Source organism: Paramormyrops kingsleyae, chromosome 1 (genome assembly GCF_048594095.1).
Source record: "Paramormyrops kingsleyae isolate MSU_618 chromosome 1, PKINGS_0.4, whole genome shotgun sequence".
In the NCBI taxonomy this organism is placed as follows: Eukaryota; Metazoa; Chordata; class Actinopteri; order Osteoglossiformes; family Mormyridae; genus Paramormyrops; species Paramormyrops kingsleyae.
In genome coordinates, this window is record NC_132797.1 from 16,124,072 (window position 1) to 16,149,968 (window position 25,897).

The 25,897-nt window shown below is 47.2% G+C and overlaps 1 protein-coding gene across 11 annotated transcripts in view; it reads left to right on the forward strand.

Moving 5' to 3' along the window:
* Positions 1-25,897, forward strand: part of grip1 (glutamate receptor interacting protein 1) — a 157,392-nt gene that overhangs the window by 86,770 nt on the left and 44,725 nt on the right. The window contains exon 1 of one of the 11 annotated variants that reach the window (XM_023826199.2): positions 11,955-12,084. The exons of 7 other annotated variants lie outside the window; for them this stretch is intronic. In XM_023826199.2, coding sequence (XP_023681967.1) covers positions 11,970-12,084 — 115 coding nt within the window. In that variant the 5' untranslated portion in view covers positions 11,955-11,969. Of the gene's footprint in view, positions 1-11,954; positions 12,085-13,017; positions 13,332-16,771; positions 17,089-25,190; positions 25,800-25,897 lie in introns of those variants that run through there. 3 more of the 11 variants (XM_023826191.2, XM_072710435.1, XM_023826223.2) reach the window with 3 other exon arrangements.

Below are 25,897 nucleotides of genomic sequence, written 5' to 3' on the forward strand. Positions count from 1 at the left end.
AATGAATATTAACAGGAACGTTAAATCTGCATTTGCATGATTTCAAACTTATGCTGGACTTTTATTTTTAATTGATTGCTCTTTTTTCTCCCACAGTGGTGAAATTGCACCATTTGTATTTTGTAATTGCATTTGTTTCGCTCAGTCAGAAAAGGGAGTTGTATTTCAAATAAAGTTTGAATCTGAACCAGTGTAGTTTGAATGGGGGGGCTCAATAATGTTCCTATCTAGAAAAGGGGGGCCCTGCAGAGAAAGTTTGGAGACCACTGCTGTAGTGTAACATGGCAGTGGTATAATCTAGTATAAAAGGCACATTTATACCCTGCTTCTTAGTAAAGGCACTTCCACTGTGGAGTGTCATCGCCCACCGAAGCAGCCCAGAAAGGGCAGTGCTTGCAGGGGTCATCGATTCACAGTGACCCCACCCTGGGTCTGGCGCTAAACACATGCTGGCAGGGGCATGGCCATCCATCGAATCCAGGGCCAACCCCAGCCAGCCCCGTCAGAGCGGCTCTACTTAGCTGGCACCCACTTCGTCATCAAGGTCATTTCAGGGGGTGGCAATGCCCATGATGACTTGGATAGTGACGATGATGGTGCGAGTAGCCTTGCATCCCTTTCTTTTGCGTCTCTGGCCCCCTGCTGGACAGGTATGGTCCCACAAGTAACTGCCCATCCAGCCCAGTCTGAGTCTGGCTCCCCTCCAGCGTGATGTAGAGCAGCCCTGCTCTGAAGAGGGTCCAGTCAGAGATCCCAGGATGTAGGTCAGTGTGAAAAGCACTCTGCAGCCGCAGGGCAAAGCACCGACCCCCGCCCCCCCCCCCCCTTCTTTGTCAGACAGTCGTTTCAGACCTACTGAACACAGAAATGTTGCTCTGTTGGCGTGAGCTGTCCATGCAGGTGCCTGAGGGGCCTGCAGATGAGGAAGGGGGGGGGGGTTTGCAGGGCTTTCCAAATACCACTTGGAAGCAGAAGAAAAGAACCCTTAATGAAATGTGTGTAGCTTTGAACAGGTGTTACAAAGACGGCAGCTGGCATTCGCTAAATCAGGGCTTTGGCTGAGGAGCTGAGCGGGCAGTTTTGTGAGCTCTTTGTTAACAGCCCGCAGGAGAGACCAAGCCCCCCCAGCCCCCCCCCCCCCCCTCAGCGCTCCCCTTGAACGTGCTCAGGTTTGTTTTGGTCCATGTGAATGATGTTCCGCTCCACACATCGCCCGGAGGCAGCAGAAGCTTCCAGAAGCAGCCAGTGTAGATGTAAAGGGGGGGGGGGGGCTGTCAGAGACTCGGCAGCTATGGGAGGCTGTTATCTTGCTAAAGAGGCTGTTTAAACACAATCAGCATCGTGTGTCCAAGTGACTTCCTTTTCTTTTCAGCATTTTTTTAACCTCGTTTTCTCCTGCGTGTCTATGTCCTGCCCTCCACAGGCCATCAGTCAGACTTTCGCTTGTCAGTCACAGGTCAGTCTCTCTTCATAAACATTTCCCTCCAGGTAAAAAAAAATCAATTCATTACATTTATCCAGGGCATTTATCCAAAGCAACATGTATTTTTGAGAGAGTCCCTGAGGCAATTGGGGGTTAAGGGCCTTGCTCATTGGCCCAAAAGTGAAATCACTCTTGCAACGCTGGGACTCAAACCTGCGACCTTCCCCTCATAGGCACAGCGTCCTAACCTGCTGAGCCACACACCTCCCCCAGTGGAAGTTGCTTGCCCATCTAGGGTACATGATGTAGTGCGATATAAGCACCTTCCCCATGACACAAGCTAGTTTCTTCTCCCCTCATGAGGTGTTATGGGGCTGGGATCTGGACTCCACATGGCTGGGCCCTGCGCCAGCCTGCCCATGGTGCCGGTTCACAACCATCCCGTCCACTCAGCAGACGCGTCAGGCCTCTCTTTGCTTTCAGAAAGGTGAACAAGCCCAAATTAAAGCCCTGCCGTGCGATCACTGGCAGCACTTTCATATGGCTCGAAGGTACTTGTGGGTAAGCGGCCCTGGGCGCCATCTCAGTGGCCGGTAGGGATCCAGACAGGTAGCAGGCTCAGTGTCAGGTGGGGGTCGGAGTTGTAGCCCAGCCAATCACACACGTGCTCGGGGAAGGGTGTACCACTACAGGAAAAAAAACAGGTTCTTTATCCCGCCTGTAGAAAGCCTGTAAATAATAATTTACGAAAATGGGTGCCGCTGTGGTCTGACACGGTTGTTAAGTCTTTATAGCTCTCTGCCCCCAGGTCGTCTGCAGCTCGGGCTGGATTTACCCCTCCCCCGAGGGTGCAGCCAGGCCCGCACCGTGATTTACAGTGTCAATGATGGCCGCCGTGACGGGAATGTCGATGCCGTCGTGATGCCGTGGTTCAGCCCCGGGGGGGCAGCCAATCAGGCCTTCGCGATTGGTGGAGAGAGGGGCGGCGGGCCAAACGGAGCGATCTGTTATTTCTCTACATGCATGCATTGTGGGGGAGGCCTGACAGCCGGTCACTGGCTGATAGCTTGACGATTTACTGAGAGCAGGAATAAGGAAGAAGAGAAACGCAAAAAGATTTTGGTAAATAATGTCAGATGGAGTGTTTGGTGCGTCAACTTTATTTAAAGGGAGCAATGAAATCACCAAGATGGGACGTCTTTAAATCCTAAGATCCTTTGATTTGGGACACTTAAAATCATCCTGAAGGGCAGACGGCTTAATTCTCTCTTATTTTTCCCCGACTTTCTTTTCATTTAAAACACCATACTCTGTCCTGGGCACACCGCTGCGCAGTTTCCTGTGTTACTAACCGAGGTCCCTGGCTGATTCCCATTCCGGTCATGGTTTGGAACCTGAGAGAGAAGCTTCTGTAGCCGAAGCAGGTACTGTCTGTCAAAATGCCCGTGTTGGCCCCACCTATGGATAAATCATCATCATGTTCATCACCGTCATCATCACTGCCATGCCACGTTGTCGGCATTACCCTGGTCTCACATCGATCCTGTGATCTGACACTACTGGTGGCACTTCTGGCATGTTGTGGGTTCTGGTTCGGCTCTCCTGGCTTCTTGGGCAGTGGTGCACTGGAGGTGCCCCCTGAGATCTCATTAGGACACAGCTTTCTAGCTGGGGCTGCCCAAGGCCTCCGTTTATCCATTGGGGTTGCCAGATCTGCTGTCTGTTAGATCAGCATTGTGTTCTACCACCAGAGGGCACTGTCATGCTACCTCACCTTTGATTACTGCTCCATTTGCTTTTTACATTTACATTTGTTTGTTTGATGGAAACGTTTATCTAATGTGACTTACAAGCGAAGCTGATAGTACCATCGAGGAACCACACTGGAGAAATAGAGCTGGATAGTTGAGGGGTACGATGAGATGCAGGGTGGAAGAAGGGGCCTCTTGATGGAATGGGTGCTGTCACCTTAATGGCCCTGAAGGCCAGCACCAAGGACTCAAACTTGATGTGAGCGCCTGTAGAGAGCCAGTAAAGAGTGACAAGGAGGCGTGTAACATGACAGAATTTAAGCTGAGTGAATACCATACATGCTGTAGCATTTTGAAACATCTGCAGGGATTTTACAGCACCAGCTGGTAGCTTTGTCTGTATCGAGCTACAGTAGTCTAGTCAGAGGGTGACAGATGCCTGGACTAGAAGCTGAGCTATAAACTTACACTAATTGAATGTACAATAATGGGAAATGGCTGCTATGTGGTCAGTAATAGACAGGTGGTCATCTATCATTAGTCCTAGGTTTCTGAAGGATCTTGATGGAGACGATGTCAATGATCCAAGCTGCACAGAAATATAATTGTGTATTGTAGGGCAGGTGGAGAAGACAAGAAGCTTAGGTCTGGAAATATTAAGCTGGAGGTGACAATCCCTCATCCAAGGTGCACGATATACAGAGATCCAAGTGGAAACCATTCTATTGTCTGGAGGGAAGGTCAGGTACAGTTGGATGCCATCAAAATGGTAACAGTGGTAGGTGAGAAGCCATTTGATTGGATGATTGGACCTAGAAAGGTAATGTAAAGAGTGAGAAGGAGGGGACCAAAGGCTGAGCCTTGGGGGACGCCTGTTTTTTTTTTATTGATTTGGCTGCACCCCAGGACACCTGGAATGTTTAATTAAAGGAAAGTGCCAAACCGTATGAGAGCAATTCAATGTGAGAGTAGCCAGAAGGATCTGGTGGGTCACCGTGTCACTATTGCTTTCAGTCAGATGTCGCTGATGATGTGTAGCGTTGCTTTCACTGTGCAGTCACAATGACAGTTTCTGTAGCTTGCCTCAGTGTCCTTTGTCAATACAAAACAGCCACATGCATTGTTCCAGCAACTTGGAAGAAGATGGATGCAAGTTACTGGGAGAGATTAACGGATGTCCGCGGAGGCAGTGTGCATGCACACTGTTGACCATTCACTCACAAAAAGCATTGTTGCTGAATTTTCGAGAAATGACAGCTGTGTTACTGAGATTTTAGTGGTTTTATCAGAATGAAGAAGCTGAGTCATACACCAAACAACTTTCAAATCCTTTGACTTCAAAGGATTTTATATAATATGAACTGTAAATATCAGAATCAAGATTAATCACGTTCTAATTAAAATCAGTGTGGTAGCAATAAGTACTAGTTCAGTCCATCATTTGAAGCATTAAAGACTAATGCAAAAATCTGTGTGAAATCTGACAACGGAAGGTAAACACAGTGCTGAGCTGACCGTCTGCTATCACTCAGGCAATTGTGAGATGTACATTAATGTGTTTGCTGTCTCCAGTTTTATTGCCTTTGATGGAAGGACGTAATCCCACAATATGAAAAGTAAACATTGACTATGCCAAATTTAGGCAGGATTAAGAGGGAATTTGACAAAAATTGTTAGCCATTGAATTTTTTATTTTATTTCCACCACTGCATATAAACAGACGGATTTATACATGGCCAACCTATTTCTGGTTTCTGTAGAAAAGTTTTAAGGCATGCCGTGCATCGTATAATAGTAATAATGTACATAAATCCAAACATAAATATTACATAAATGCTCTGATTGTCAAGATTTCTGGACTTCTGTTAATTGTTGCAAGCTGACTAATTGTGAATGATCTGAAATTGCCTTGCGTTCGTAGCGGCAACATCAATTATTAAACAGAGCTGTGACCTACTAAGCTGAGATTCGGGTGGTTAACTAGGATTTGTTTTTCTGTGTGGTGCATCACATGTGATAGGACAACACCTTAATGTAACCTGACAAATTAATTAATGGAGGAAAAACCCACAGCATGTGAGCGGGGGGTATGTGTGATCTCTCCAGGAAGCTGTCATTTTTGTGTGTGGATATAAACCAAAAGTCAAAGCTTTTTAGCTTAAACTAATTAATCTACAATCCATAGGTCACACACAGAGATGAAAATTTCGATCTTGCTGGTCATTGTGCAAGAAACTGTCATAAATAGAATATAAAAATGAAATGCGATAGACATTTAAACATTGGCAATCTGACAATTTAAACACGACATACTGAGATATAGACATGATATACAGAGGAAAATACATTACAAAAAAAAATAGCTGTGGAAATGGCCGATGAGTTGAATTTTTACCGTCTTACGAATTTGGTGCCGAGGAGAAAAGAGAGTCCTTTTAGGAGATCTGGTTTTACACTGGAATGAGGCAGAAAGTTAGTTGTTTTTAAGCCTTACTGTCCTCGCTTTGTGGCTGCAGACTGCACAGACGGCAGTGGGGCGAAGAGGCTGTGAGAGGTGCCGCGGGTCTTCGATCACGTCAGACTCCCTTGTATCATCGAGAGTCAGTATCAGTGTTCGGGATGTGATGGGAGAGTTGATGACCTTTAATGCTTCTCGATGTGGGGATGGAATTGAAAAGCTTGGTGTGGGAAACAGGTCCCCACTTCTGGGTGAACGCTATCTCTCTTCCCGCAGCCGGAGGCCGACACCCTGACAAAGAGAGGCATCAGGCTCCCTCTAAATCTCCTCCGTAAATGTCAGGGGTTTTCGGCGAGGTATCCGACGCCTCTCGCGCTCTTGTGAGCTGTTTATAGGGGTCAGTTTAGTGCAGCTGTAATGGCTAACAAAGCCGCCCGTACCGCATCGCTCGATGGGTCCCCGCTGGCTGCGAACGATGCTGCCTCCTAGCTGCAGCCGCACCGGGTCAGAGGTTAATGGAACGCTTGTTGGCGGCGGGCAAACATCATCGAGCCGAACGATTTGTCACCATCGATCTGCCCGCCACGTCCATCTGCCATCCGTGCCTTTTTACACGACCCCATGTTTGTTTGGCGTGGTTTTAAAACAGACCAGTTTTTTGTTTTTGTTTTTTGTTTTTGGTTCTTATTGACTTGCCCGGCCCTTTAAAGGAGCACTCAGCGTCCCGCCCTGGGTTTGTCTCCTGTTCAGGAATTTCCTGCTTTGTATATAAAGTTACTGACTCTATTTAGCAATGTATAAATCTTAACTAACCTTATGAATTTCAAATCCCGCCCCCCCCCCCCCCAAGATCAATAAGGTATTTGTTTGTCTGAATGAAAAAAGACATTTTTCTTTTTAAACACGGTCCCAAACATGTTCCCATAAATTAAACTAACAAATTATGCATGTATAGTACGGATCATATGAGGTCTTGCTCTTCTGCCCTCTCTGTTATATGTTGTATGGGGGGGTATTAGCTATGTGAAGAATGACTCAGTCCTACTAAAGACTTCAAGCCAGACATGTACACACTACCCACAAAGCACCCATGCACAAAAACGTGACTGAAGTATTATTTGCTGTACTTTTTTGTGGTTACAGGTCTCTCCTCATGCTCTGGTTTCAAATCAAACCATTTCCCTGCCCTGCTCCCTGAGAAATCAATGTGTTGGTTGAGTTACAGGCTCAGCCTGCCTGGTACATTGGGAGTCTTTAACTGGTCTGAGGGGCTGTGACTTGCTTGGAAAGCACTGCTGTTAATCAGCGGGTCTGTACACTCCGTTCCTCCTTTTGATTGGCCGTCCTCGATTCTTCTGAGCTGCTTCGCGGGGTGAAGCTGAAAAGCTGGCCGGTGTTGCACTCTCAGTGGGAGGCACCCATGTGTGCCGCCCCCCATAGGCAGACCTGAGCATGACGCCTGAAAGTCAGGAAAGGTGAAGTCCCATGTGTGACTCTGAGAAAGCCATCTCCCTCCTCCCGCGCTGCCTCTCTCCTCTCACTGGCACCCCCTTAATCCGCCATGTCTACCTTGTGTTTCCCAAGCAGCAGGCTGATAAACAGGAAGTCTGGTCAACAGGAAGCCAAGATGGTTTCTGAGCGGCAGACCTGTGGCTGCCGCTTCCCATCCAATGTGACACCTGCTAATGTGCACGTCTCCATGCACCTGCGCGTCTTTGTAGTAAATGCTATTGTTAGTTTAACAGCATTGAGTCTGATGTTGACATCTGCACTCCAGGCTTCTACATTACACTGTCTTTGTGTGGCAGGTGTTTGTATTGTGGTTGTAAGACTGGTGCTCTCCAGGGAGGGCAGACAGATCCTTGTGAAACGGGGGCCTGGAGGATGGAACGGAGAGCTTATTAGCACTCTAGGGATTGCAGAGGGGGAGAGCGGAGACTTTTCACTGGGGAGATACGACAGTCGCAGCATAAGGACCGAACGCAGTGCTCTTAGGGTACTCGCTCACCCTCAGCCTGTCCTCAGCCCCATCACTCAGCTAGGGAAATCAAACAGGAAAATGGGCCTGTTGTATTATTAATGATGAGTACGTGATTGCTGGTGAGTGAACGGGCTTGTCTTCTGAATTTTGGAACATTTGTGCCCCCTATCCTCAATCTCATGGTGACGCTTTATTTGTGACAATTGATTTTTCTTCATTCTTAAATTAATGTGCAGAAGGGCGACGGGTCCTTGCCTGTTTTAGATGCCACACCAGTACTTCCTTGCTGCCTTATTTGAGCCACATGCATAACAAACCATTAGGTAATAGGAGGAGAGTCACCCATAATGCTCTGCTTGCGTGCAGACCGAGATCTGTGAATGTCCAATAATGCTCTGCTTGCGTGCGGGCCAAGATCTGTGAATGTCCAATAATGCTCTGCTTGCGTGCGGGCCGAGATCTGTGAATGTCCCATAATGCTCTGCTTGCGTGCGGGCCGAGATCTGTGAATGTCCCATAATGCTCTGCTTGCGTGCGGGCCGAGATCTGTGAATGTCCCAAAATGCTCTGCTTGCGTGCGGGCCGAGATCTGTGAATGTCCCATAATGCTCTGCTTGCGTGCGGGCCGAGATCTGTGAATGTCCCAAAATGCTCTGCTTGCGTGCGGGCCGAGATCTGTGAATGTCCCACAATGCTCTGCTTGCGTGCGGGCCGAGATCTGTGAATGTCCCACAATGCTCTGCTTGCGTGCGGGCCGAGATCTGTGAATGTCCCACAATGCTCTGCTTGCGTGCGGGCCGAGATCTGTGAATGTCTCACAATGCTCTGCTTGCGTGCGGGCCGAGATCTGTGAATGTCCCACAATGCTCTGCTTGCGTGCGGGCCGAGATCTGTGAATGTCCCACAATGCTCTGCTTGCGTGCGGGCCGAGATCTGTGAATGTCCCACAATGCTCTGCTTGCGTGCGGGCCGAGATCTGTGAATGTCCCACAATGCTCTGCTTGCGTGCGGGCCGCGATCTGTGAATGTCCCACAATGCTCTGCTTGCGTGCGGGCCGAGATCTGTGAATGTCCCACAATGCTCTGCTTGCGTGCGGGCCGAGATCTGTGAATGTCCCACAATGCTCTGCTTGCGTGCGGGCCGAGATCTGTGAATGTCCCACAATGCTCTGCTTGCGTGCGGGCCGAGATCTGTGAATGTTCCACAATGCTCTGCTTGCGTGCGGGCCGAGATCTGTGAATGTCCCATAATTCTCTGCTTGCGTGCGGGCCGAGATCTGTGAATGTCTCATAATGCTCTGCTTGTCATCAATGGACCCGACTCTCTTTTTTTTGTCTCTCTTTTGCTGAAATGTACTGCAAATCTCTGAACTGTGAAGCTGTGATCATATTCACAGGAATGTGCTAGGAGTGTGGGCCCTTTTGGTCTCACTTAAATGAGTCTTAGAACTGGGACATACTGAAACATGACGGAGTTTGTGTCCGGCTGTCACGCTCCCTGTGCGCTGCATCTCTGCAGTGGCCCCCCCCTAACAACCCCCCCCCCGCTGTATTCATCCCAAACTCGATCATCTAGAGCCGAGGAAGGCGCTGGAGACCCGCATCCAGCCCAAACCCGTTTGCTTCCTGTTCTGCCGTATCGGGTGTCTCACGCATGCTGGGAAATCCTGAGAACAGAAACAGCATAATCAGATGATCGGCTGCACAATTGCATTTGCCTCCCCTGCCCCACTGTATTAGTTACAAGAGCAGAGATGCTGTAAACAGCGGTGGCGTTTTCTGCCACTCGAACCGCGCATTTGCATGGGGCCCTCGAGGATTTGGTGACAGCCACTGCTGGGGGAGGGTAAAGTGACTTTTAGAGTGGAGCCCCAGAAACAACAAACCTACCCCTGGCTGTAAAAACATCCAAGCTATTACAGCATTGAGGGTGGTGATTTCTGCTGTTGTGGCTACATACAGTAGAGTGAAGAGATTATTGTTGTGTGTGGTGTCTCACTGCTCCTCACTGGAATCTTATTATGTCTCACAGACTTCAGAATGTGTGTGTGGTTCCTGTGAGAGTCGAAGCCAAGTACAGGCATACAATGGTTCTCCCAGGACCATGTTGTGACATATGAACAGCAAGTGACAAGGTGGGAATTATCATGGTACTTAAAGTGCAAAACACAGGACAAGTTAATTCAGGTCTTTCCCTCCGATTTCAGGTGCCTGGTTGTTCCTGAACCCTGAGCTGGTCAGGCACCATCTTGCCGTGAATAGAGGTTGATCCCCATGCTGTTTGGGACGTTCCTCGATGGGCCTCACTGAGAAACGGGGACTGGATCCCGTCTGCGTCAGATGACATGGCGCCGTAAGGCCGGCTGGTCGCCAGTGTCTGGACCCCCTAACTGCAGAGGTGCACTGAACATACAAGGGAAGTTTCATTTGTGAATGTAAATGAGATCCAGCAGGAATGGAGGGAACCTGTGCTGCCAAAACCTGCATCCCAATCTAGCTGCGAGCGTTCTGGGGATTCCTCCCCGTAAATCTGAGGATGTGCCTCCGGAGTCCTACTGCTTCCGAGGCTTTGCTCTCAGCAGCCAGATCTGTGGCTCAGACGCCCAAACAGAGCAGCCATGCTTCTCTATGGCCTGCATGAGCCCGCGATCGATACCTTTTCACCCGGCACGCTGGGTGATGTGCCTTTCGGGTCTGTGCTCTCAGGAAAAGGGTCCACGGGTTGATCTGCAGCAAACGTTTGTGAAAGTTTTGTTATGTGGGTCATGATTCTGAGAAATCCATGGTGTGTGGTCTGGTTGCCTTTGTGTGAATCCTGTGGGGGTGTTTGAGCTTGATTTCATTGAATTCTCACCTGGTTCTTTTTATTTTTTAATGTTGGCACCATTCCCTGATTGCCCTTTTCTACTTTTCATTATGTAATACCGATTTGCATTGTGTGTGAACAGTTTCTTTTCTTGAACTGAGAACTTTATCCTCACACTTTATGTTGAGGTCACATTTTGCTGCCAAAACATGAATTCCTGGAAAGCCGTAGGTATTTGAACTAGCATTGATTTCCGGATGGAAATATCAATGAAGTGTCACAAACAAAGCTTGCCAAATCCCTGTAAAGTACAGCATGTTTATCGCTGAATACCAGAGGGTCAGCGGGGACTTAATTCCCAGGCCGCTTCCATTGCAGCACCATCCGGACATTATTTCAAAGTGTGGAGGCTTAGAACCGCGAAACGGCCCAGTGCCACTAAATCCGACACTGCTGGATATCTCCCATGGTGGCTTGCCATTGCTACATCGTTTCCCTATCAAGTGACCTTGAGCTGGTATGCCACCAGCCACAGCTGCACCCTGCTGCCCCCTAGTGGACTGAAGTTGCTCCAGCCTCAGTATTTAGTCAGACAGTTGACCTGCTTAGGAAGGAGTCATCAGAAGACTTGGAGCAGTGTGCTAGGGAGCACCACAGCCTGACTGCTGCTGCTGCGTGTTTGGCTGGTGTAAACAAAACAAATACTCCATAAATGTTTGTTTTGGCACCAGATATGGGCAAACGCACCATGCTGGCCGCAAGGTCACTGCCACAGCAGATCCAAACTAGATAGAGATTTACCCTGGCTGACTTTCGGCCAGAAAAACAGCATCACCGAGAGAGGAAGGCCGACAAACCTCAATCGCCTGCTGGCCAGGCCCTCATTCACCCTGCTCCTGTCCTTTGGGTGTAAACGGCTCAGGGTTGGATGACCTGCAGGAGGGATCCCCTGACCGTGACATCTCTCTCAGCGCCGACTTTCTGATGCGACACCCTTACAGCCCAATCACTGCCCTGTCAGCGAGCTCTGCTAACGACATGCAAGTTCGTCTGTGTTCAGATTAGTGACCCATCTGTCCAGGAAGGACATGATCGTCTTGCTCATTTTCACTCCTTAGTTTCAACAATGAAAAGAACTTTGTTCTCAACAACTTGTGCTCATGTGTGTTTCGTGTACCATAAGGAACGACACCTGACTTTGTAGCCAATCAGAGCTCACATCAAGCTTCTGTGTTCAGCACATTCTCCTTCGGAGCTGTTTTGCGTCTGTTCTTCTCCACCATCTTGTCTATAATCCCTTGGACTCCTGATTGGCTAAGCATGAAATTAGTTTGCCAACATATGAAACACCACGAGTTCTGAGAGCGTCAAACTTAAGCTCAGAAATTCGGTTGGATAAGCCTAGATGTCTGAGCCTCCAGCTGGCCATGACACTCTGTGTCGATAGTGTGATGTGATTGAGCACTTCGGGGGGGCTGTCGGCACTGCCCCCACCTTCCGGCCCTCGGCGTGCCCGGGGATGCTGCTTGACCGCAGATCACCGTGGTGTCATGGCAGAGGTGGAGCCTGCCCCCCTGTCGCAGCCCCGAGCCCCCCAGACCTCACTCCCCTGCTGCCTGTGCATCTCCTGGACCCGGACCGGGACGGGGAACCTGCTAGGCTCAGGTTGGTGTCAGAGGCCCCCCATGAAAAAAGCAGCAGCGTCATCGTTCCCTGTCAGCTGCTGCTGGTAATAAGACTCTCAGCTAATTAATATACAGTAAGGATGCAAAGTGACTGATGTAATGTCTTAGCTATTTAAAGTTATTTTTCTATTATTATTTTTTCAGTTGTACTGCTATTTATCTGTTTAAAGTGGTGTTTTGTAGGAGGTTTAACTGCTGCGGAGTTTAGTGTGGCAGCTGTTTTTTTCTGTAGGGCACCCAGAGGGGATTGGTTATAATCTTGTGATGTTTAGCGCTCGTCTTCCTTTGACATTTACTCATCATTTGTGGGATTAAAAAGAAGATCCCTGTCAAAGTCTCTGGGGGGGGGGGGGGAAATGTACTGCTTTGGGGGTTGTTTTTGTCGACTGCTCCACTTTGCGTTTGAGTTTTTAATCTCTTTCCCAAGTGACTTGTCCCGCCGTTGTCCACCAAAATAACAGGAGCCGTCCACCGGGATCGTTGTGTGCATTTCAGCTAGTTGTACTCTGTGCGTCTCCGTGGAGGGTAATGCCTCGCAGGTCCTTACGCTGATTTTTAAAGTAAATGTGCCTTCTAGCAACAGCGGGGATACTGTTGTGAAGGAAAGCCTGTGCTGCATCTCTAAGGAGAAAAATGCTTTCTTTGTGGTATTTTCTTTTTCTTTTATGGAATGCCAAGATTGACTTTGGATGTCGCATTGCATTAACATGAAGTAGCATTACAGAGAAACAAAAACATCCAGTCGATATGGTTTATCAGAAGAAGTGAGGGTCTTTGGAGCATATCAGTGATAACGGTGTCCATCGCATACCGCTCTCAAGCTGTCAGCTGCCAAAACTGCTTACGGCTCGCTTTCCGGAAAAGGTCACTCGCTGCGACTGACAGATTCTGTCCCAATGACGACTTCTGACTCTGCAGAACTGTCAGCAAGAGCAAAGAGTGTTTGTCTGTCGTATCCCTGTGCAAAATGGGAGGCTTGCGAGCTGATGGTGTGTGTGGGATTTGGGGAGGGGGGGCTGATATGTGGCCTCGCTACCTGTCAACCAGTTGCTGATGGACTGTCATATTCTGTGATGGAGACTTGATGCTGATGGTGATGCCGACCACCCATGTGGGATTTTTCCAGCACCTTTTCCGTAGAGTCACTACGTGAGGCAGCACCCTGGAAGGAGCACTATCTAGTCCTGATGTGGAGATGTTGCAGTTTCAAGTGTCATTGCTTTACAGGTTGGTTTGTTGGGCATCCGAGTGTATTGACAACTGAGTGATATACAGTATGTGAAAATTTAAAGTTGATTTATGTTTAGAAATAATGAAACAAAAAGATGGACTCCTATTTCCTTTGTATACTGGAGACTGTGCGTTTGCAGTTTGTAGGCCTGGTTGTCAGATGAATTTTGAGACACTAGATTCAGACTGAAAATCCAGGGGAATGTTAGGTTGGTTAATTTAGTCAAGTTCGAAATGGACTGGGCTAATCTGTTTATCTTGATGCCAGAGAGATTGTCAGATCACTGTGTAAAATTTACTGTTCTTGGGCAGTGGTGGCTTGATGGTTAGGGAAGTGCACTTGTAATTGAAAGATTTCTGGTTCGAAACCCCGACCAACAAGGCACCACTGAGGTACCCTGAGCAAGGTACTGCTCCCCGGGCGCTGAATTAGCTGCCCTCTGCTATGTCACGAAAGTCACATATGGGTTAAATGCAGAGGACACATTTCGTTGTTGCGCATTGTGTGCTGTGGTGTGTTAACTATGACCACTGATCACCAAATTCTAAATAACTCAAATTTAATGACTGTAAAATGCTGGTGGTGAGATGTCGTGAACAAAGACAGTGTTACTTTTAATCAGTTTTAATTCCAAATTTGGGGACGGTAAACATTCAGGTTTTTGACTTGGGGCCATATACTGTATAGCAGTGCGAAATGCACAAAATCCCCTCAGTTCTTGGTGAAAGATCATACATTACTGCACTGTTAGGAAAAAGGTTGCAGCCCTGGTACAGGTTTGTTGCCCAGGATACAGACATCATTAATGTACCCGCTATGGTACAAAAGTGTTCCTTAGGGTCCATTTCTGTACCTTAAATTAGAATAAGAGGCACATTTACCTGCAGCTATGACATTTACCTGCAGACATTTGAGTGTACAGCCCCAGTGACAAGGAATTGTACCTTAAAGGTATGGATTGGTACTTGTTTTCTGACACCGTGGTAGAGGAGATACCTAGCTGTTTATTTTCACTTGCTGATCCCTGATTTGAACCCCTGATTAAGCATAATTGAAATTTAACTTGCATGAACAAAGAAGAAATGATCCCGCCAGAGGTGTCACCTCTCGCTGGACTTCCTTAGTTGCCACCATGAGCTGCAGACATCATAGCGGCTGGAGCAGAAAGTGCTTTGCCCGTTTGTCCGGAGAGCTGGGGACGGTCTGTGGCGAGGCGGCGTGGTGCTAATGGGCTCATGCTGAAGGCTGTTAGTCTCATGCTATTTCAGGCGTTTTCTCTTTCAGTACTAATTACGCTAAAAAATCTAGCCTACTTGCGCAAAACAATCCAACACTGATTAAAGCTACTTTTTCTGAGAATGTAATACATTTTAAATTCTATCGAACTTAGTTGTTCTTGATAACATACTCAGTTCAAAATTGTTTAGCTTTATTTCCACCCAGCTGTGTTTCACAGTCTTGTCAGCCTGCCGTATTTTGTAGCTGCTTTGCACAGGAATGCTGAACGTCATAGATCTTTGCATGTAACCTCATAACTCGATTAACAGAACATGACTTGGTGCGGAGTGGCAGCTTCTTAGAGATGACAGTGGGAATTCCATTAACGTCGTTACATAAGGGGAATCTGACTTTTGCTAAAAGGCAGTCTCCCCCCGCCCCCCCCCCCCCCCAATGTGAGAGCAGTGCATTGCGCACCCCAGGGCCAGTGCATCCAAACAGAGCATAGTGCTGGCTTCCTCGCAGCCCGCTAATGCACTAATGGAATCCCCTCCGCTAGGCTGCCAGTGCCTAAGGCCCAGAGGCTTCTCTTCGAGCGCTCTGCTCGACCCCCCCACACCGCAGAGCCTGTAGGCCTCTGGTGAGGCACTGTCTGCTGGACCCACTCTAAAATTACCAGACCAGTGCAGGAGAACTGAAATCCAGTTTAAATGTCTCATCCTGCTGCCTACAACAGGATCCAGTCTACAACAACCACGCCCCCCCCCCCCCCAAAAAAAAACATTAATTTTTAACACATGCCAGTATGCCACATACTATATGAAATTGATGACCAGGTTAATTTCAATCTGCCAGAAACCTTGGATAAGTGGAAGGATGGATGGATGGATGTATAAACTGAAATAAAAACTTCCACTTCGAGTATTTTACATGGGTAGATTATTGAATGTATTTATTCATTATTATTTTGTTAGCTGTAGGTGATATGGGCCTCCAGGCATTTTTTAAGAATTTATGAAGTTGCAAGGTACATTTCGACGATATTTAATCTGAATCACTGAGTAATACCTCACGAATGGGAGAGTACTGTGTTAGTGAAAGCCTGACCTGTGTAACTCACAAGTAAAGGTTAAAACTGAGGGGGCGTGTGTGGTTGGTGCTCTGATGGTTTGTTTAGCAGACAGGAGGATCTGAAGTCACTTGAAGTTTAAACTTTTACATGGTTTCCTTTTATAAAGCTTGGACGATTCCGATGATCTTGTTTTTGAATACAACAGGAGAGTTTGTTCTGGAAGAGTCACGGTCCCTTAACCATACTAACTGCCGTCACTGTGAAGATACTTCAGGAGCAGTGGGAATATTTTACACGGATGATTTAATAATCCAGTTCCCGAGTATTAATGATCCCGCCTCATGCGGAATCAGAGCTGAGTGCGCCTGTCTGCTGACACTGGAAACGTTCGGCATACTTTGACTATAAGAAATGAACTCCGGATCATTGGAATATTTGGTTTTAAGGACGACAAGGCTCGTTGAACGTGTGAGTTTTGGGACGATCTTGAGTTCAAGCTACATTTCATAGCAAAACGCACATCACCACGTAAAGCCTTTTACGATACGGCGATAACTAATGATGCCGTAGCCAATCCTGTGCCGGACTGATTCACAGTATGGAAACGATGATATGAAGCGCGGTTTAAATTTTATATGGACCGTGACGGAGCACAATTTTATTCAAAGCATGACTGAAGAAGTAAATCGCTCGTTTTAATGGAGGGTGACAGAGCAGTTAGATTGAAATTGAATCGTGTTGGTTAAAGTTAAAGGCAGGTTGGACATCGGGAGATGATAAAACCGCGCCCCGTCTGAAAATATAAATAGGTTCTTGTTGCTTTTCTTGGTAGTCTCCCTATAGGGGGCAGAGTGATTAGGGTACAAAGCTGAACGTGGAGATGGAGGGGGTGGCGAGACTATTTTAAGAGGCAGCTTGGATGTTAGGGAGTGAGATTGCAAGATGCGGCGTCGACCGTTATTCTAGTTTTTAAAGAAATATTTGTTTTTAGTGCGTTGTTTTCTCAAACTACTTTGAGAAATCTGCGAAGTCAAACTATCATAGACTGCTTATATATCACTTCAAAACTTGTTCGTTTTAAGAATCAGTGCATGTCAATTAATTTGCTGCACAAGTAATGGATATTATTAAATTGTACTGACGGACTCCTCGCCTAGACTTGCAACTTTCAAGCCATTTCTGATCCAGCTCGTCTTAGAGAGAGCTCTTCATCCGTCGGCCGGATGGTGTCATTTGATATCGCAGGTGGTTACATTAGTGCATGAATGAAAGAAGCGATCCCCTGTTGATCTCGCAGCTCCACGCCGTAATGCTGCTAGGTCCCCCTTGCCGGTCAAGATAAGCTCTCTCCCGCTCCGGCGTCCAGATGCCAATGTGCCGTATCCGCGGAAGCGGCGCCCTTATGAAGATGATCGCCGTGTCGTTCAGATGCCGCTGCCAGATCCTGCGGAGGTCCACTAAAGGTACGGGGGGCGCTTTTCTGCTTTGCTTTAAACCCGCATTTCACCCACTGATTATGTGCAGTTGACCGCGCTTGCAGTTTGCTGACATTTAATCACGAATCGTTATTTATTGAAACGCTAGAAAGCATTAGGAGGAGAAACGCTGTTTAGCGAAGCCACTTTTCCCTCTTGCAAATAAACGATTTCCCCCACCCACCTCTTACATTTATCGGGTAGTATTTTTTTAATCAAGAACTGATTCTGGCGCATTGAAACTGGTCCCGGGGCACAATGTTCACGGACATGCAGGACTCTACGGTGGTGTGTTTGGAGCTTACACCTAAAACACGCCTTTACAGAGTGGATATTTAATCGAGTCTCAGTGCTTTGGGATATTTTTAAAATCGAGGACAGTGATCGGGGGGTGTCGCGCAGTCTGCTGTTGGAAAATGATTGACGTGATGGATAACAAGCTTTGGGACCCCCTGCTGTATCGCAGGTGGTGAAATCGGTATTATAGTAACGATAAACAGTACAGCAAAATCCACACACCTTACTGAATGTGCGGCATTTATCTATGCAGTTACAGCGGTACAATGTATTAAGTAGTGGTACATCTTGGGCTATGTGTCTATAAAAACTTTTTTCCTCCTACATTTTTTAATGGTCTGATAAATTAGGAATTATGTTTCTGGTTTTAAAGCCTAACATGTATAAGTCATTATGTTGGCTCTAAAGATTTCATGTGTTTGGTTTCTTTTTATATTCATTGAAAAATATCAGGTGGCATAGTGGCACAGTCGGTGACCATGGATTGTGGGTTCGATTCCAGCCCCCACCTGTTTGTGTGAAGTTTGCATGTTTCCGGTGTCGTTGAGTCGGTGCCAACTACGGTGCGTGAACATGAACCCTGTCACGGACTGCCATGGACTCCATGTTCATCATCACCCAGAACTGCGAAGATGGTGATGGATGAAAATGATCAATACCTCTATTAAATATGTTTTAAAAAAAATGCTGCCGTACAGTCTGTACATTAGTTTCTTAAGTGATTTCAGCACCGCAGATGATTACGGAGCACCGTAAGGGACACACAAGAAAAAAACATCGGTGGTTGAAAAAATCTCGCATTAGTTTTCCATTACCATTAATAGCTGTACAGTGTCCGTTTTAAAGTACAAAAGACGGAATTTATTTGTAAACTAATGAAAATAAACGACACAAACATTGTCCTATAAAGTGTGCTTTAAGCATTAAACTATAGAGGACAATGTACACCATATAACTAAAATATTAGGCCTACCTATTTATTAATTGCACTGCGTCCATTTACCGTCAGTGACTTTAACTTTAAGCACGACAGCTGGACTGTTGAACACGAAGTGCACACATAAACATTGAAATATATTTAAAAACAAAAGATTTTACAGGCGAAAAACTGCATATAAAGCTAACTTTACCGCGGTGTAGGTGTTAAGGTTTAAACTCAAACCCCATTTCCATACATGCGTCATCAAGCGAGAATACCAGGGAGGTATACCCGAAAGTGGTTTCAGCTTTAAACCTTAAGTCTGGCACCGCGGTCAAGTTAGCTTTATTCAATATTTTCTGGCTGTAATCTTTTCACAAAGGCAAGCAATACAGATTGGTTTTTCAGATTTCTTTACGAGCGAATTTGAATGCATATTTCATTGTTTGTGTATGCACTTAATGATCAATAGCTTAGATGTCTTGCTTACAGTCACTAGCGGTGAACGGACAAAGTGCAATTATTAAGAAATAAAAGCGTATTAGAATACATAATATGAAAATGGCATGGTGTGCATTGTCCCTCATAGTTTAATGCTTGAAGCACACTTTACAGGATATGTCTATCATTTAGGCTTATACTTACTAGTCCATGAAAAAATCGATCTTTTATAGTTGAAACAGATACAGCGTAGTTATTAATGGTAATGGAAAAGTATTGCGAGATCTCGCACGTGTGTGGTTTTTTTTTTTTCTTTCAACCACCGATTTTTTTTCTCTCCATGTCCCTTCCGGGGCTCCGTAGATGACAGCTAATAGCCCAAATATACTTACTGTGATAACGCAGAAATTCACAGGCCTGGCCCCCTCCTATAGAAATCACATTGGCTGCCAAAATTGTCAAAAGTTGTAAAACTTTTGTATAACATCAGTGCAAGTTCCCCAAAACGCTGAATAAACGATTTTTAGGATAAAACTGGGTGTAACAATAAACATCCATGTTCTTCTGCATTCACTTCAGTGTTACAGCTTCTTTACAGGTCAGCCCGAGGAAAACATCTCCCAGTGTACTTTGGGGGTCTTTCTTACACTTTATGGTCTTTTCCTCACACTAATCTGCATGACTGGTCAGTAAGTCTCATCACACAGCTTTTATTTCAAAAGCAGTTTCCTTATTTGGGAGATGGCACACCATCATGGTTTGGGGTTCGCTGGCAGGAATGAAAAGGTCCTTTAAAGCAGGGTTTAAATATGGGAAGTGCATATATCAAAGGCAGCCCAATAAAGCCAAACTCTGAGGACGCATGGCAGTAAGGCATTAATTCTGGGCTTTCCTGCAGCCTTCCTGTGCCTCTTAAGCGTCCGCCATTCTGCACAGGTATGAGGTAGCTGTAAATGTCTTATTTCTGCTCAGCCGGGTGCCTGCCAGGGTGGCCAAGACTCAGCCTCCTTCATCTTCTGTATTCTATGCAGTTTCTGTGCCCTTCTGTTGTATGCGTGTGTGGGGTCTCTGTCACTGGGGACACGTCCCAAGGCTGTTTTGCCGCTTCCTTCAGTTTCCTTACTGTTGACAGTGTAGTGCCTTATATGCTAATGGACTGTTTGCTTACCTTAGTGAGTGCTAGGTCTTCTCTGTTCTAATTGGCTGCCCTCTTGGTGACATCGCACTCCACAAGTACTTTTCTTTCTTCCCCCCACATCATGAAAGTGTGTGGAATTTTGCAGTGTGGGCTGTTAGTGGTGGTTTTTCCACTCTGGAGTTGTTTGGAAAGTGTCTCATTACAAGGCAAGGAAATACGCACAAGCAATTCTGCATGAATAACATGAGGGAACCCTGCAACATGAAAAACAAATGTAAATAAATAGGCAAGTAAGTGGTAAACAATATACTGTAGGGGTTAAGGGGAAGAGTGTTAGTGAGGCTGATGCACTAATAAGCATCTTAGATTGTGCGCTGCTCTGAAATCTGAATTTAAATGTGGACTCCTCAGGATGATAAATTTGCAGTGAGGTGTTTCCTGGGTGACGCTGGAATCATTCTGGGTGCTTAATGCTGATTCGTCTTAAGCAGAGGTCGATTGATGCATGGTGAACTGCTGTCTCAGGCCTTTCTAAAGGGCACGCATTATACTTTGCCAGTTCACTGCGAGCCCTCACCTAAAAGGCAAGCTGTTACAGCCTTTGGGAAAACACATTGGTTTCTCTTGCTTGTGTTTCACATTTCATGAAGCTACTTTTAAAAATGGCACTGCTTTTTAAATAATCAGTGATGTCTGTTTACCTTCCATAGATCATTCAGAGTTATTGTACTTGAGGTTGATGCAATCAATAAGGTGGCTGCACTGTTATTTGACAATCCTGCATGACTTCTTGGGTTTTCTGAATCAATGTTAGAGCGGCGTGATATTAACCTGTCTGTAAGGAGCTTCTTGAGTAATTAACCCCAAATTCATTAGTTAAACTGCAAAATCTTTCAGTTTAACAGGCCCGCCGCATAGAACTGTAGCTGTAAAGTGATAATGAGCGTGGAGAGACTGAGTAAATCCCTCATAGCATTCCTATGACTTTAACAAATCAGGAAACAGGAATCAAGAGAGACATCACCCTGTGTCTTAACCTAATTCTGACAGCGTGATTGTATTAAATTCAAAGCTGAGGAGAGTAAAAATGACAGTCCTGGGGAAAAATAAACTCTACTAATCCCTGTGCTGAAATCATGGCACTAACATCGGCGACATCAAACAGGCAGTAGCGCAGTTATGATATAAAACATGAGGAACACAGGGTTAGAAGGGAAAAGGTCCATTGACTGTGTGCATGAGACGGCATTAGCTGGCAATGTTGGCGTGTATCACAAGATAAGCAAATCCGTATGCCGCGTGTAGGAAGGGGGCTCTGCAGATCGGAAGGTCGATGGTTCAAATCCCGTGTCTGGCAGAGTGATGTCACTATAGGGCTATTGATCGAGCCCGTTACCCCATCTGCTCCAGGGGACACTGGTTGACCCTGATCTCTGATCCTCACTTGTACGTCAATTTGGACAAAAGCATCTGCTAAATAATAAATGTTCAGTGTCATTACTGCTGACTGGGGACATGGCAGATAAGGTGGGACACAGTTTTTTTTATTATTTTTTTTAATGCACCAGAGATACTGAAGATCTGTCTGCGCAGCATTGTGCAAAAGATGTTCCGTGAGCAACGGGAAGCTCTGAGATGAAACGCACTGAAGGGGATCCCAGATTAAACAGCTTGGACAACAGCACGGCAGGGGGAGTGCAAGGCGAGCCAGATGGCCAGTAACAATCGCTTCATTTTAACATATTCTAACACAATCAGGGGCGATTTGAGCAAGAGCGGGAGTAACGAGCATTCGTCGTAAATTAAGGGAGCGAAACATGAATGGATTAAACTGTAACATCATTTTCTGGATGTTCTGGTCCTTTGAATCACAGTATAATCAAAGTAAAAAAAAAAAAATTAGGAATTACCTTATTGTACACATCTGTTGTAGCAAACCTTCTGTAAATCTGTCATAGTTTAAACAGCGTTTGCCAATACATTCCCCATGAGCCACTAGTAACCTGTGTAACACTCATTAGAAATCAGATTAATTTAAAAATGTGCCTCTAAGTCATTCATACACCTGCTGTATTTCCCAATTCCCGTTACCATCACGGCAAGCATTTCTGTAATAGGAATATTAAATCGCGTAGGTAATAGTTGCAACCATTAAAGTTAGTTTTGTGTGGCTGTGAGTGAACATCCCTGGTTAAGCAGCTGGGAAGGAATCAGCAAGGCTGATCTTATCAAGAGCAGCCAGCCAGTCGCATGTCTGGTCCTCCACCCCATTCTCTAGTGGGGAAGCACTTCATTAACTCTAACTCTGATTATAAATCCATCCCAGTCCCTTCATTCTGGAAGCCGCAGTATTCTTACAAAAAGTAAGAATCCATCTCAGTGTCTCTTAGTCAGCTGAACTAGCAGGCAGAGAATGTAAATTTGACTGTACCTCTAACTGCACAGTGCTGTGTCTCTCCCTGTGATGAAAGGAGAACTGATTGTGCAGTGGGAGAGAGGGGACTTTTGAAGATGTAAGGCAGTATTTTATAAAGATTAGATGGACCTATAATTGCTGAGAATTCAGGGGAGTTTTCCTCCCGGGTAATAGTGCTGGTGGTCAGGGTGCTGATGTTTGCGGCTGCTAAAGCGGAGCATCCATCCCGGTCTGCCATTTATCCTGCCTGGCGGCGTCCGGGCTCTGAGAGAATCCTCCGGGTTCACTGAAAATTTGCTGATTGCTTGTTACTTTTAAGTGTCGAAGCCCCATCTCAGGCGGGAGATGGAATTCAAGTAAGTTTAATGTGCGACTCTGCAGTGCTGGCGAGTGAGGTTTTTGATACTGGGCAGGTAAAAAGGGTGTTAACTGGCAGGTGCGATAGCAGGGAAAAGATGCATGAAGGAGCGGTAATAGGGCCGGGAGGCTGGCGATGAAGCGATGTGATTGGCTGGCCGCCTTGGGTTGCCGCAGTTCCAGACGCGCCCAGTACGGCCTGCCCGGGTATGTATGGCAAAGACCTCTCTAAAAGGAAGCACAAAGTTGGCTTGGGCGGTATCTAATTTTTCCATACCATCATACTGTCCAGACATCATACCACGGTGTATGGTATTTTGACTGTATTTTCAAAATCAACACTATTGCAGTATTTTGAAGCCTTGGATTACCCTCATGCCGGCCAAGCCCAATAAAAAGAGGGGTGGTGAGGATGCTTGGGCTGATGGGGGAGTAGAGAGCTCCCCGCCCCCTTCCATTTGTCAGGTCGGGGGGATTATGAGCTCGTCATGCTGTTCAGTGTCAGCGTTTCTCGGGCCTGCCAGCCCGCTCCGTGTTAGCGGCTCCGAGCGACACAGCGATACTCGCATCGCCGTCTTTCCCGAGTTTCCTCCAAGATCCAGCTGATGGGGCAGCCTTTGTGTCCAGGGATGCCTGCAATCCCTGGTCTGGCCAAGAGCTGTTACGAAGCCTCCATCTTTGGAATCAGACAGCGCGTTTGGCTATCTGGTGGCGATGGAGGTTTTGACACACTGATCAAAGCTAACTAAGCAGGATTTACTCTTAGCGCGCACATTACCCACAAACCTTTGCAGTTTTGGCAGCTGTTTATGGGACAGTGAGCCCATTTACACCTCACTTATTTCCCAGTGTCCTGATGAATGACACTGCACTCAGGTCAGCATGGTGGCTTGGCAGTTAACACTGTAGCCTCACACCTGATTGTGTGTGTGTGTGTGTGTGTGTGTGTGTGTGTGTGTGCCTCTGTCCAATGGCCCTGCCTCCCACCCCATTGGTCCCAGTCCTCACACCCTGTAGCTCCTGCTATTGGCTCCAGTTTCATTGCTATCCTACCCAGATAAGATAAAGCGCGGAGCTCTTACAGCTGTATATTACCACACTGTGAGTGATTACTGGAGCAGTTAATAAAGCAGATATTCACCAGGCCATGTCTTCTTAAGCTCCCTTTATCCGTTTAACATATTCTCTCTCTCTCTCTCTCTCTCAGAGTGGAGCATTTAGAGTTTATCATCCTAATCGCTCTCACGTTGATTCCTTCAGATTTCCCTTTAGCCATCTTTTGGGAATGGTTTAAAAATAAATCGTGCTGCTGGGTATGAGCTTCCCTCCCTATCCTCAAGGGGGCAGTGTGGCTCCGGCACACACGGGCGCCCCACCCAGTTTCAGCATCTCCGGCACAACCGGAGTGCCGTGACGGGCAGCGGTGTCCAGCATACGGCCCTCACTGCCAGCTGTGACCTGTTGTCACATCTGCACTCTCTATACTCTATAGCATCCCCCTGAGGATATCTTTGTTACTGCTCTCACACTGAGACCCACATCCCCTACTCACTGGCTGAGCTTTTAGTCTGAGGGCCAGACAGAAATGGAATTTTATAGAAAGGTCTAGAACGCTGCCCATTTGTGCCATGTGACTTGGTGAGCGAGGGGTTGGTGAAAGGCTGCTGAGCCCATTGTGCTGCCGTTTCTGACCATTGTTGACCTGTGCTTCTGGAATGACGGGAGAAATTCACAAGGGACATATTTAACTTTATAATTAAGATTTTATATCTTAAATGGCCGTATAAGCATGAGAATGACGCATCATAAAAATGTTTTATTTAGCGGCGTAATAGGATCAAACAAACAGCGTAAGAATGTACAAAATGTGTTGAAAGGTTCCCCCATGAGGGGTTGGATCAAAGCTTCGGGTGCGTTAGATGTTCCTCCCTTTGCTCTGCCTTTATTTTTAGTCATCTCATCACCCCCCGCCAGTCCCCCAGCCCAGACAGCGTCCCCGATTGAGCCTGACAGAGGAAACGTTTGTAGCACCTGTGTGAAATCGCTTTTACTCCCAGAGCGGCCCAGTTTCCCATCTTGTGCTCCGACGGTATTGTGAGGGGGCGTGGCCAAACTACACCCCTGAGTTTTTTTTGGGTATCGGATTGGGGTTGGGCTGCTGTCTGAGTCGTGCTCTAAAAATATCAGAACGATGACACGCGTGCAGTGCTCGTGCTACTTGGGGTGATCTGACCGAGCGACACGTCGCCCGCTGAAGGACGTCTGGTGCCGGGACGCCGAGACAGTTCATGTATAACAGAGAGAATGAGGAGCCACATGGCCACACCAATGGTTCTGCTTGTGGGCTGCCATTAGATGGGGGGGCGGGGTGTTTCCACCCCAGCACGAGTTGTAGTGACATGTCAGCATACATCAGGTTAATCTGGTTGCTTGGAGGGGGTGGGGACACACAAAATCTTTTTTTAATTAGCTAACCAGGGTGATCTGCTTGGAATGGAGCGGCTTCCCATAATTAGCAGCAGGTGGCGCCAGCGAGTGAACGTCGTGTTAGCCCCTCCCCACCCCAAGTCGAGCAGTGATGCATGGCTGGGCAGAGTGTGACCTGACAGGCTGACAGTCCCTGTGCCATCCCTCTCTCCCTCCCTCTCTCCTCCCCACCACCCCCCCTACCCGGCCCGCCAGCCTGTACTGCAGCCCCACAGCTCTGTTTCTCCCAGAAAGTATGCGTGCCATTTGGGGCGCTCCTCTGAATGTCCGCACAGCCGGGTGACCTGCGGGCATCGAGGCCAAGGGGTCTGCGGATCGACACTGGGGGACTCTGCTTTGCCCCCCACCAAGCGCCAGAAGAATTCTTCGAGCCCCCGTTTCTCTTCGTGCTTCATTTCTGCGCCACTTCGAGAGCCACCCGTCGTGCTGCGGCCGCATGGAGGAAATGGAGTTTGGGTCAGATGCGCACCCTGCTCAGCCCGTGCTGTGAATCGGCAGCCAGGGCGGGGCGGGCCGGTGTGGGCCTGTGCTGGTGCCAGGCCACGGCGTGACTTTCGCTCCTAGGGCCGTACCTCACAAGCCTCCCGTCAGGAGCCCCATGGCGTTCCTCTGCGGTGTCAGTCAGGCTTTCCGCAGCGACAGCGGTGAGTACGGGCAGAAGCGGCGGGGACCGAAATGTTCTGTATTTATAATGGTCGCCAATCATTAAGTCTGGTTGCGTGTGGACTTTATTGATGAGGGA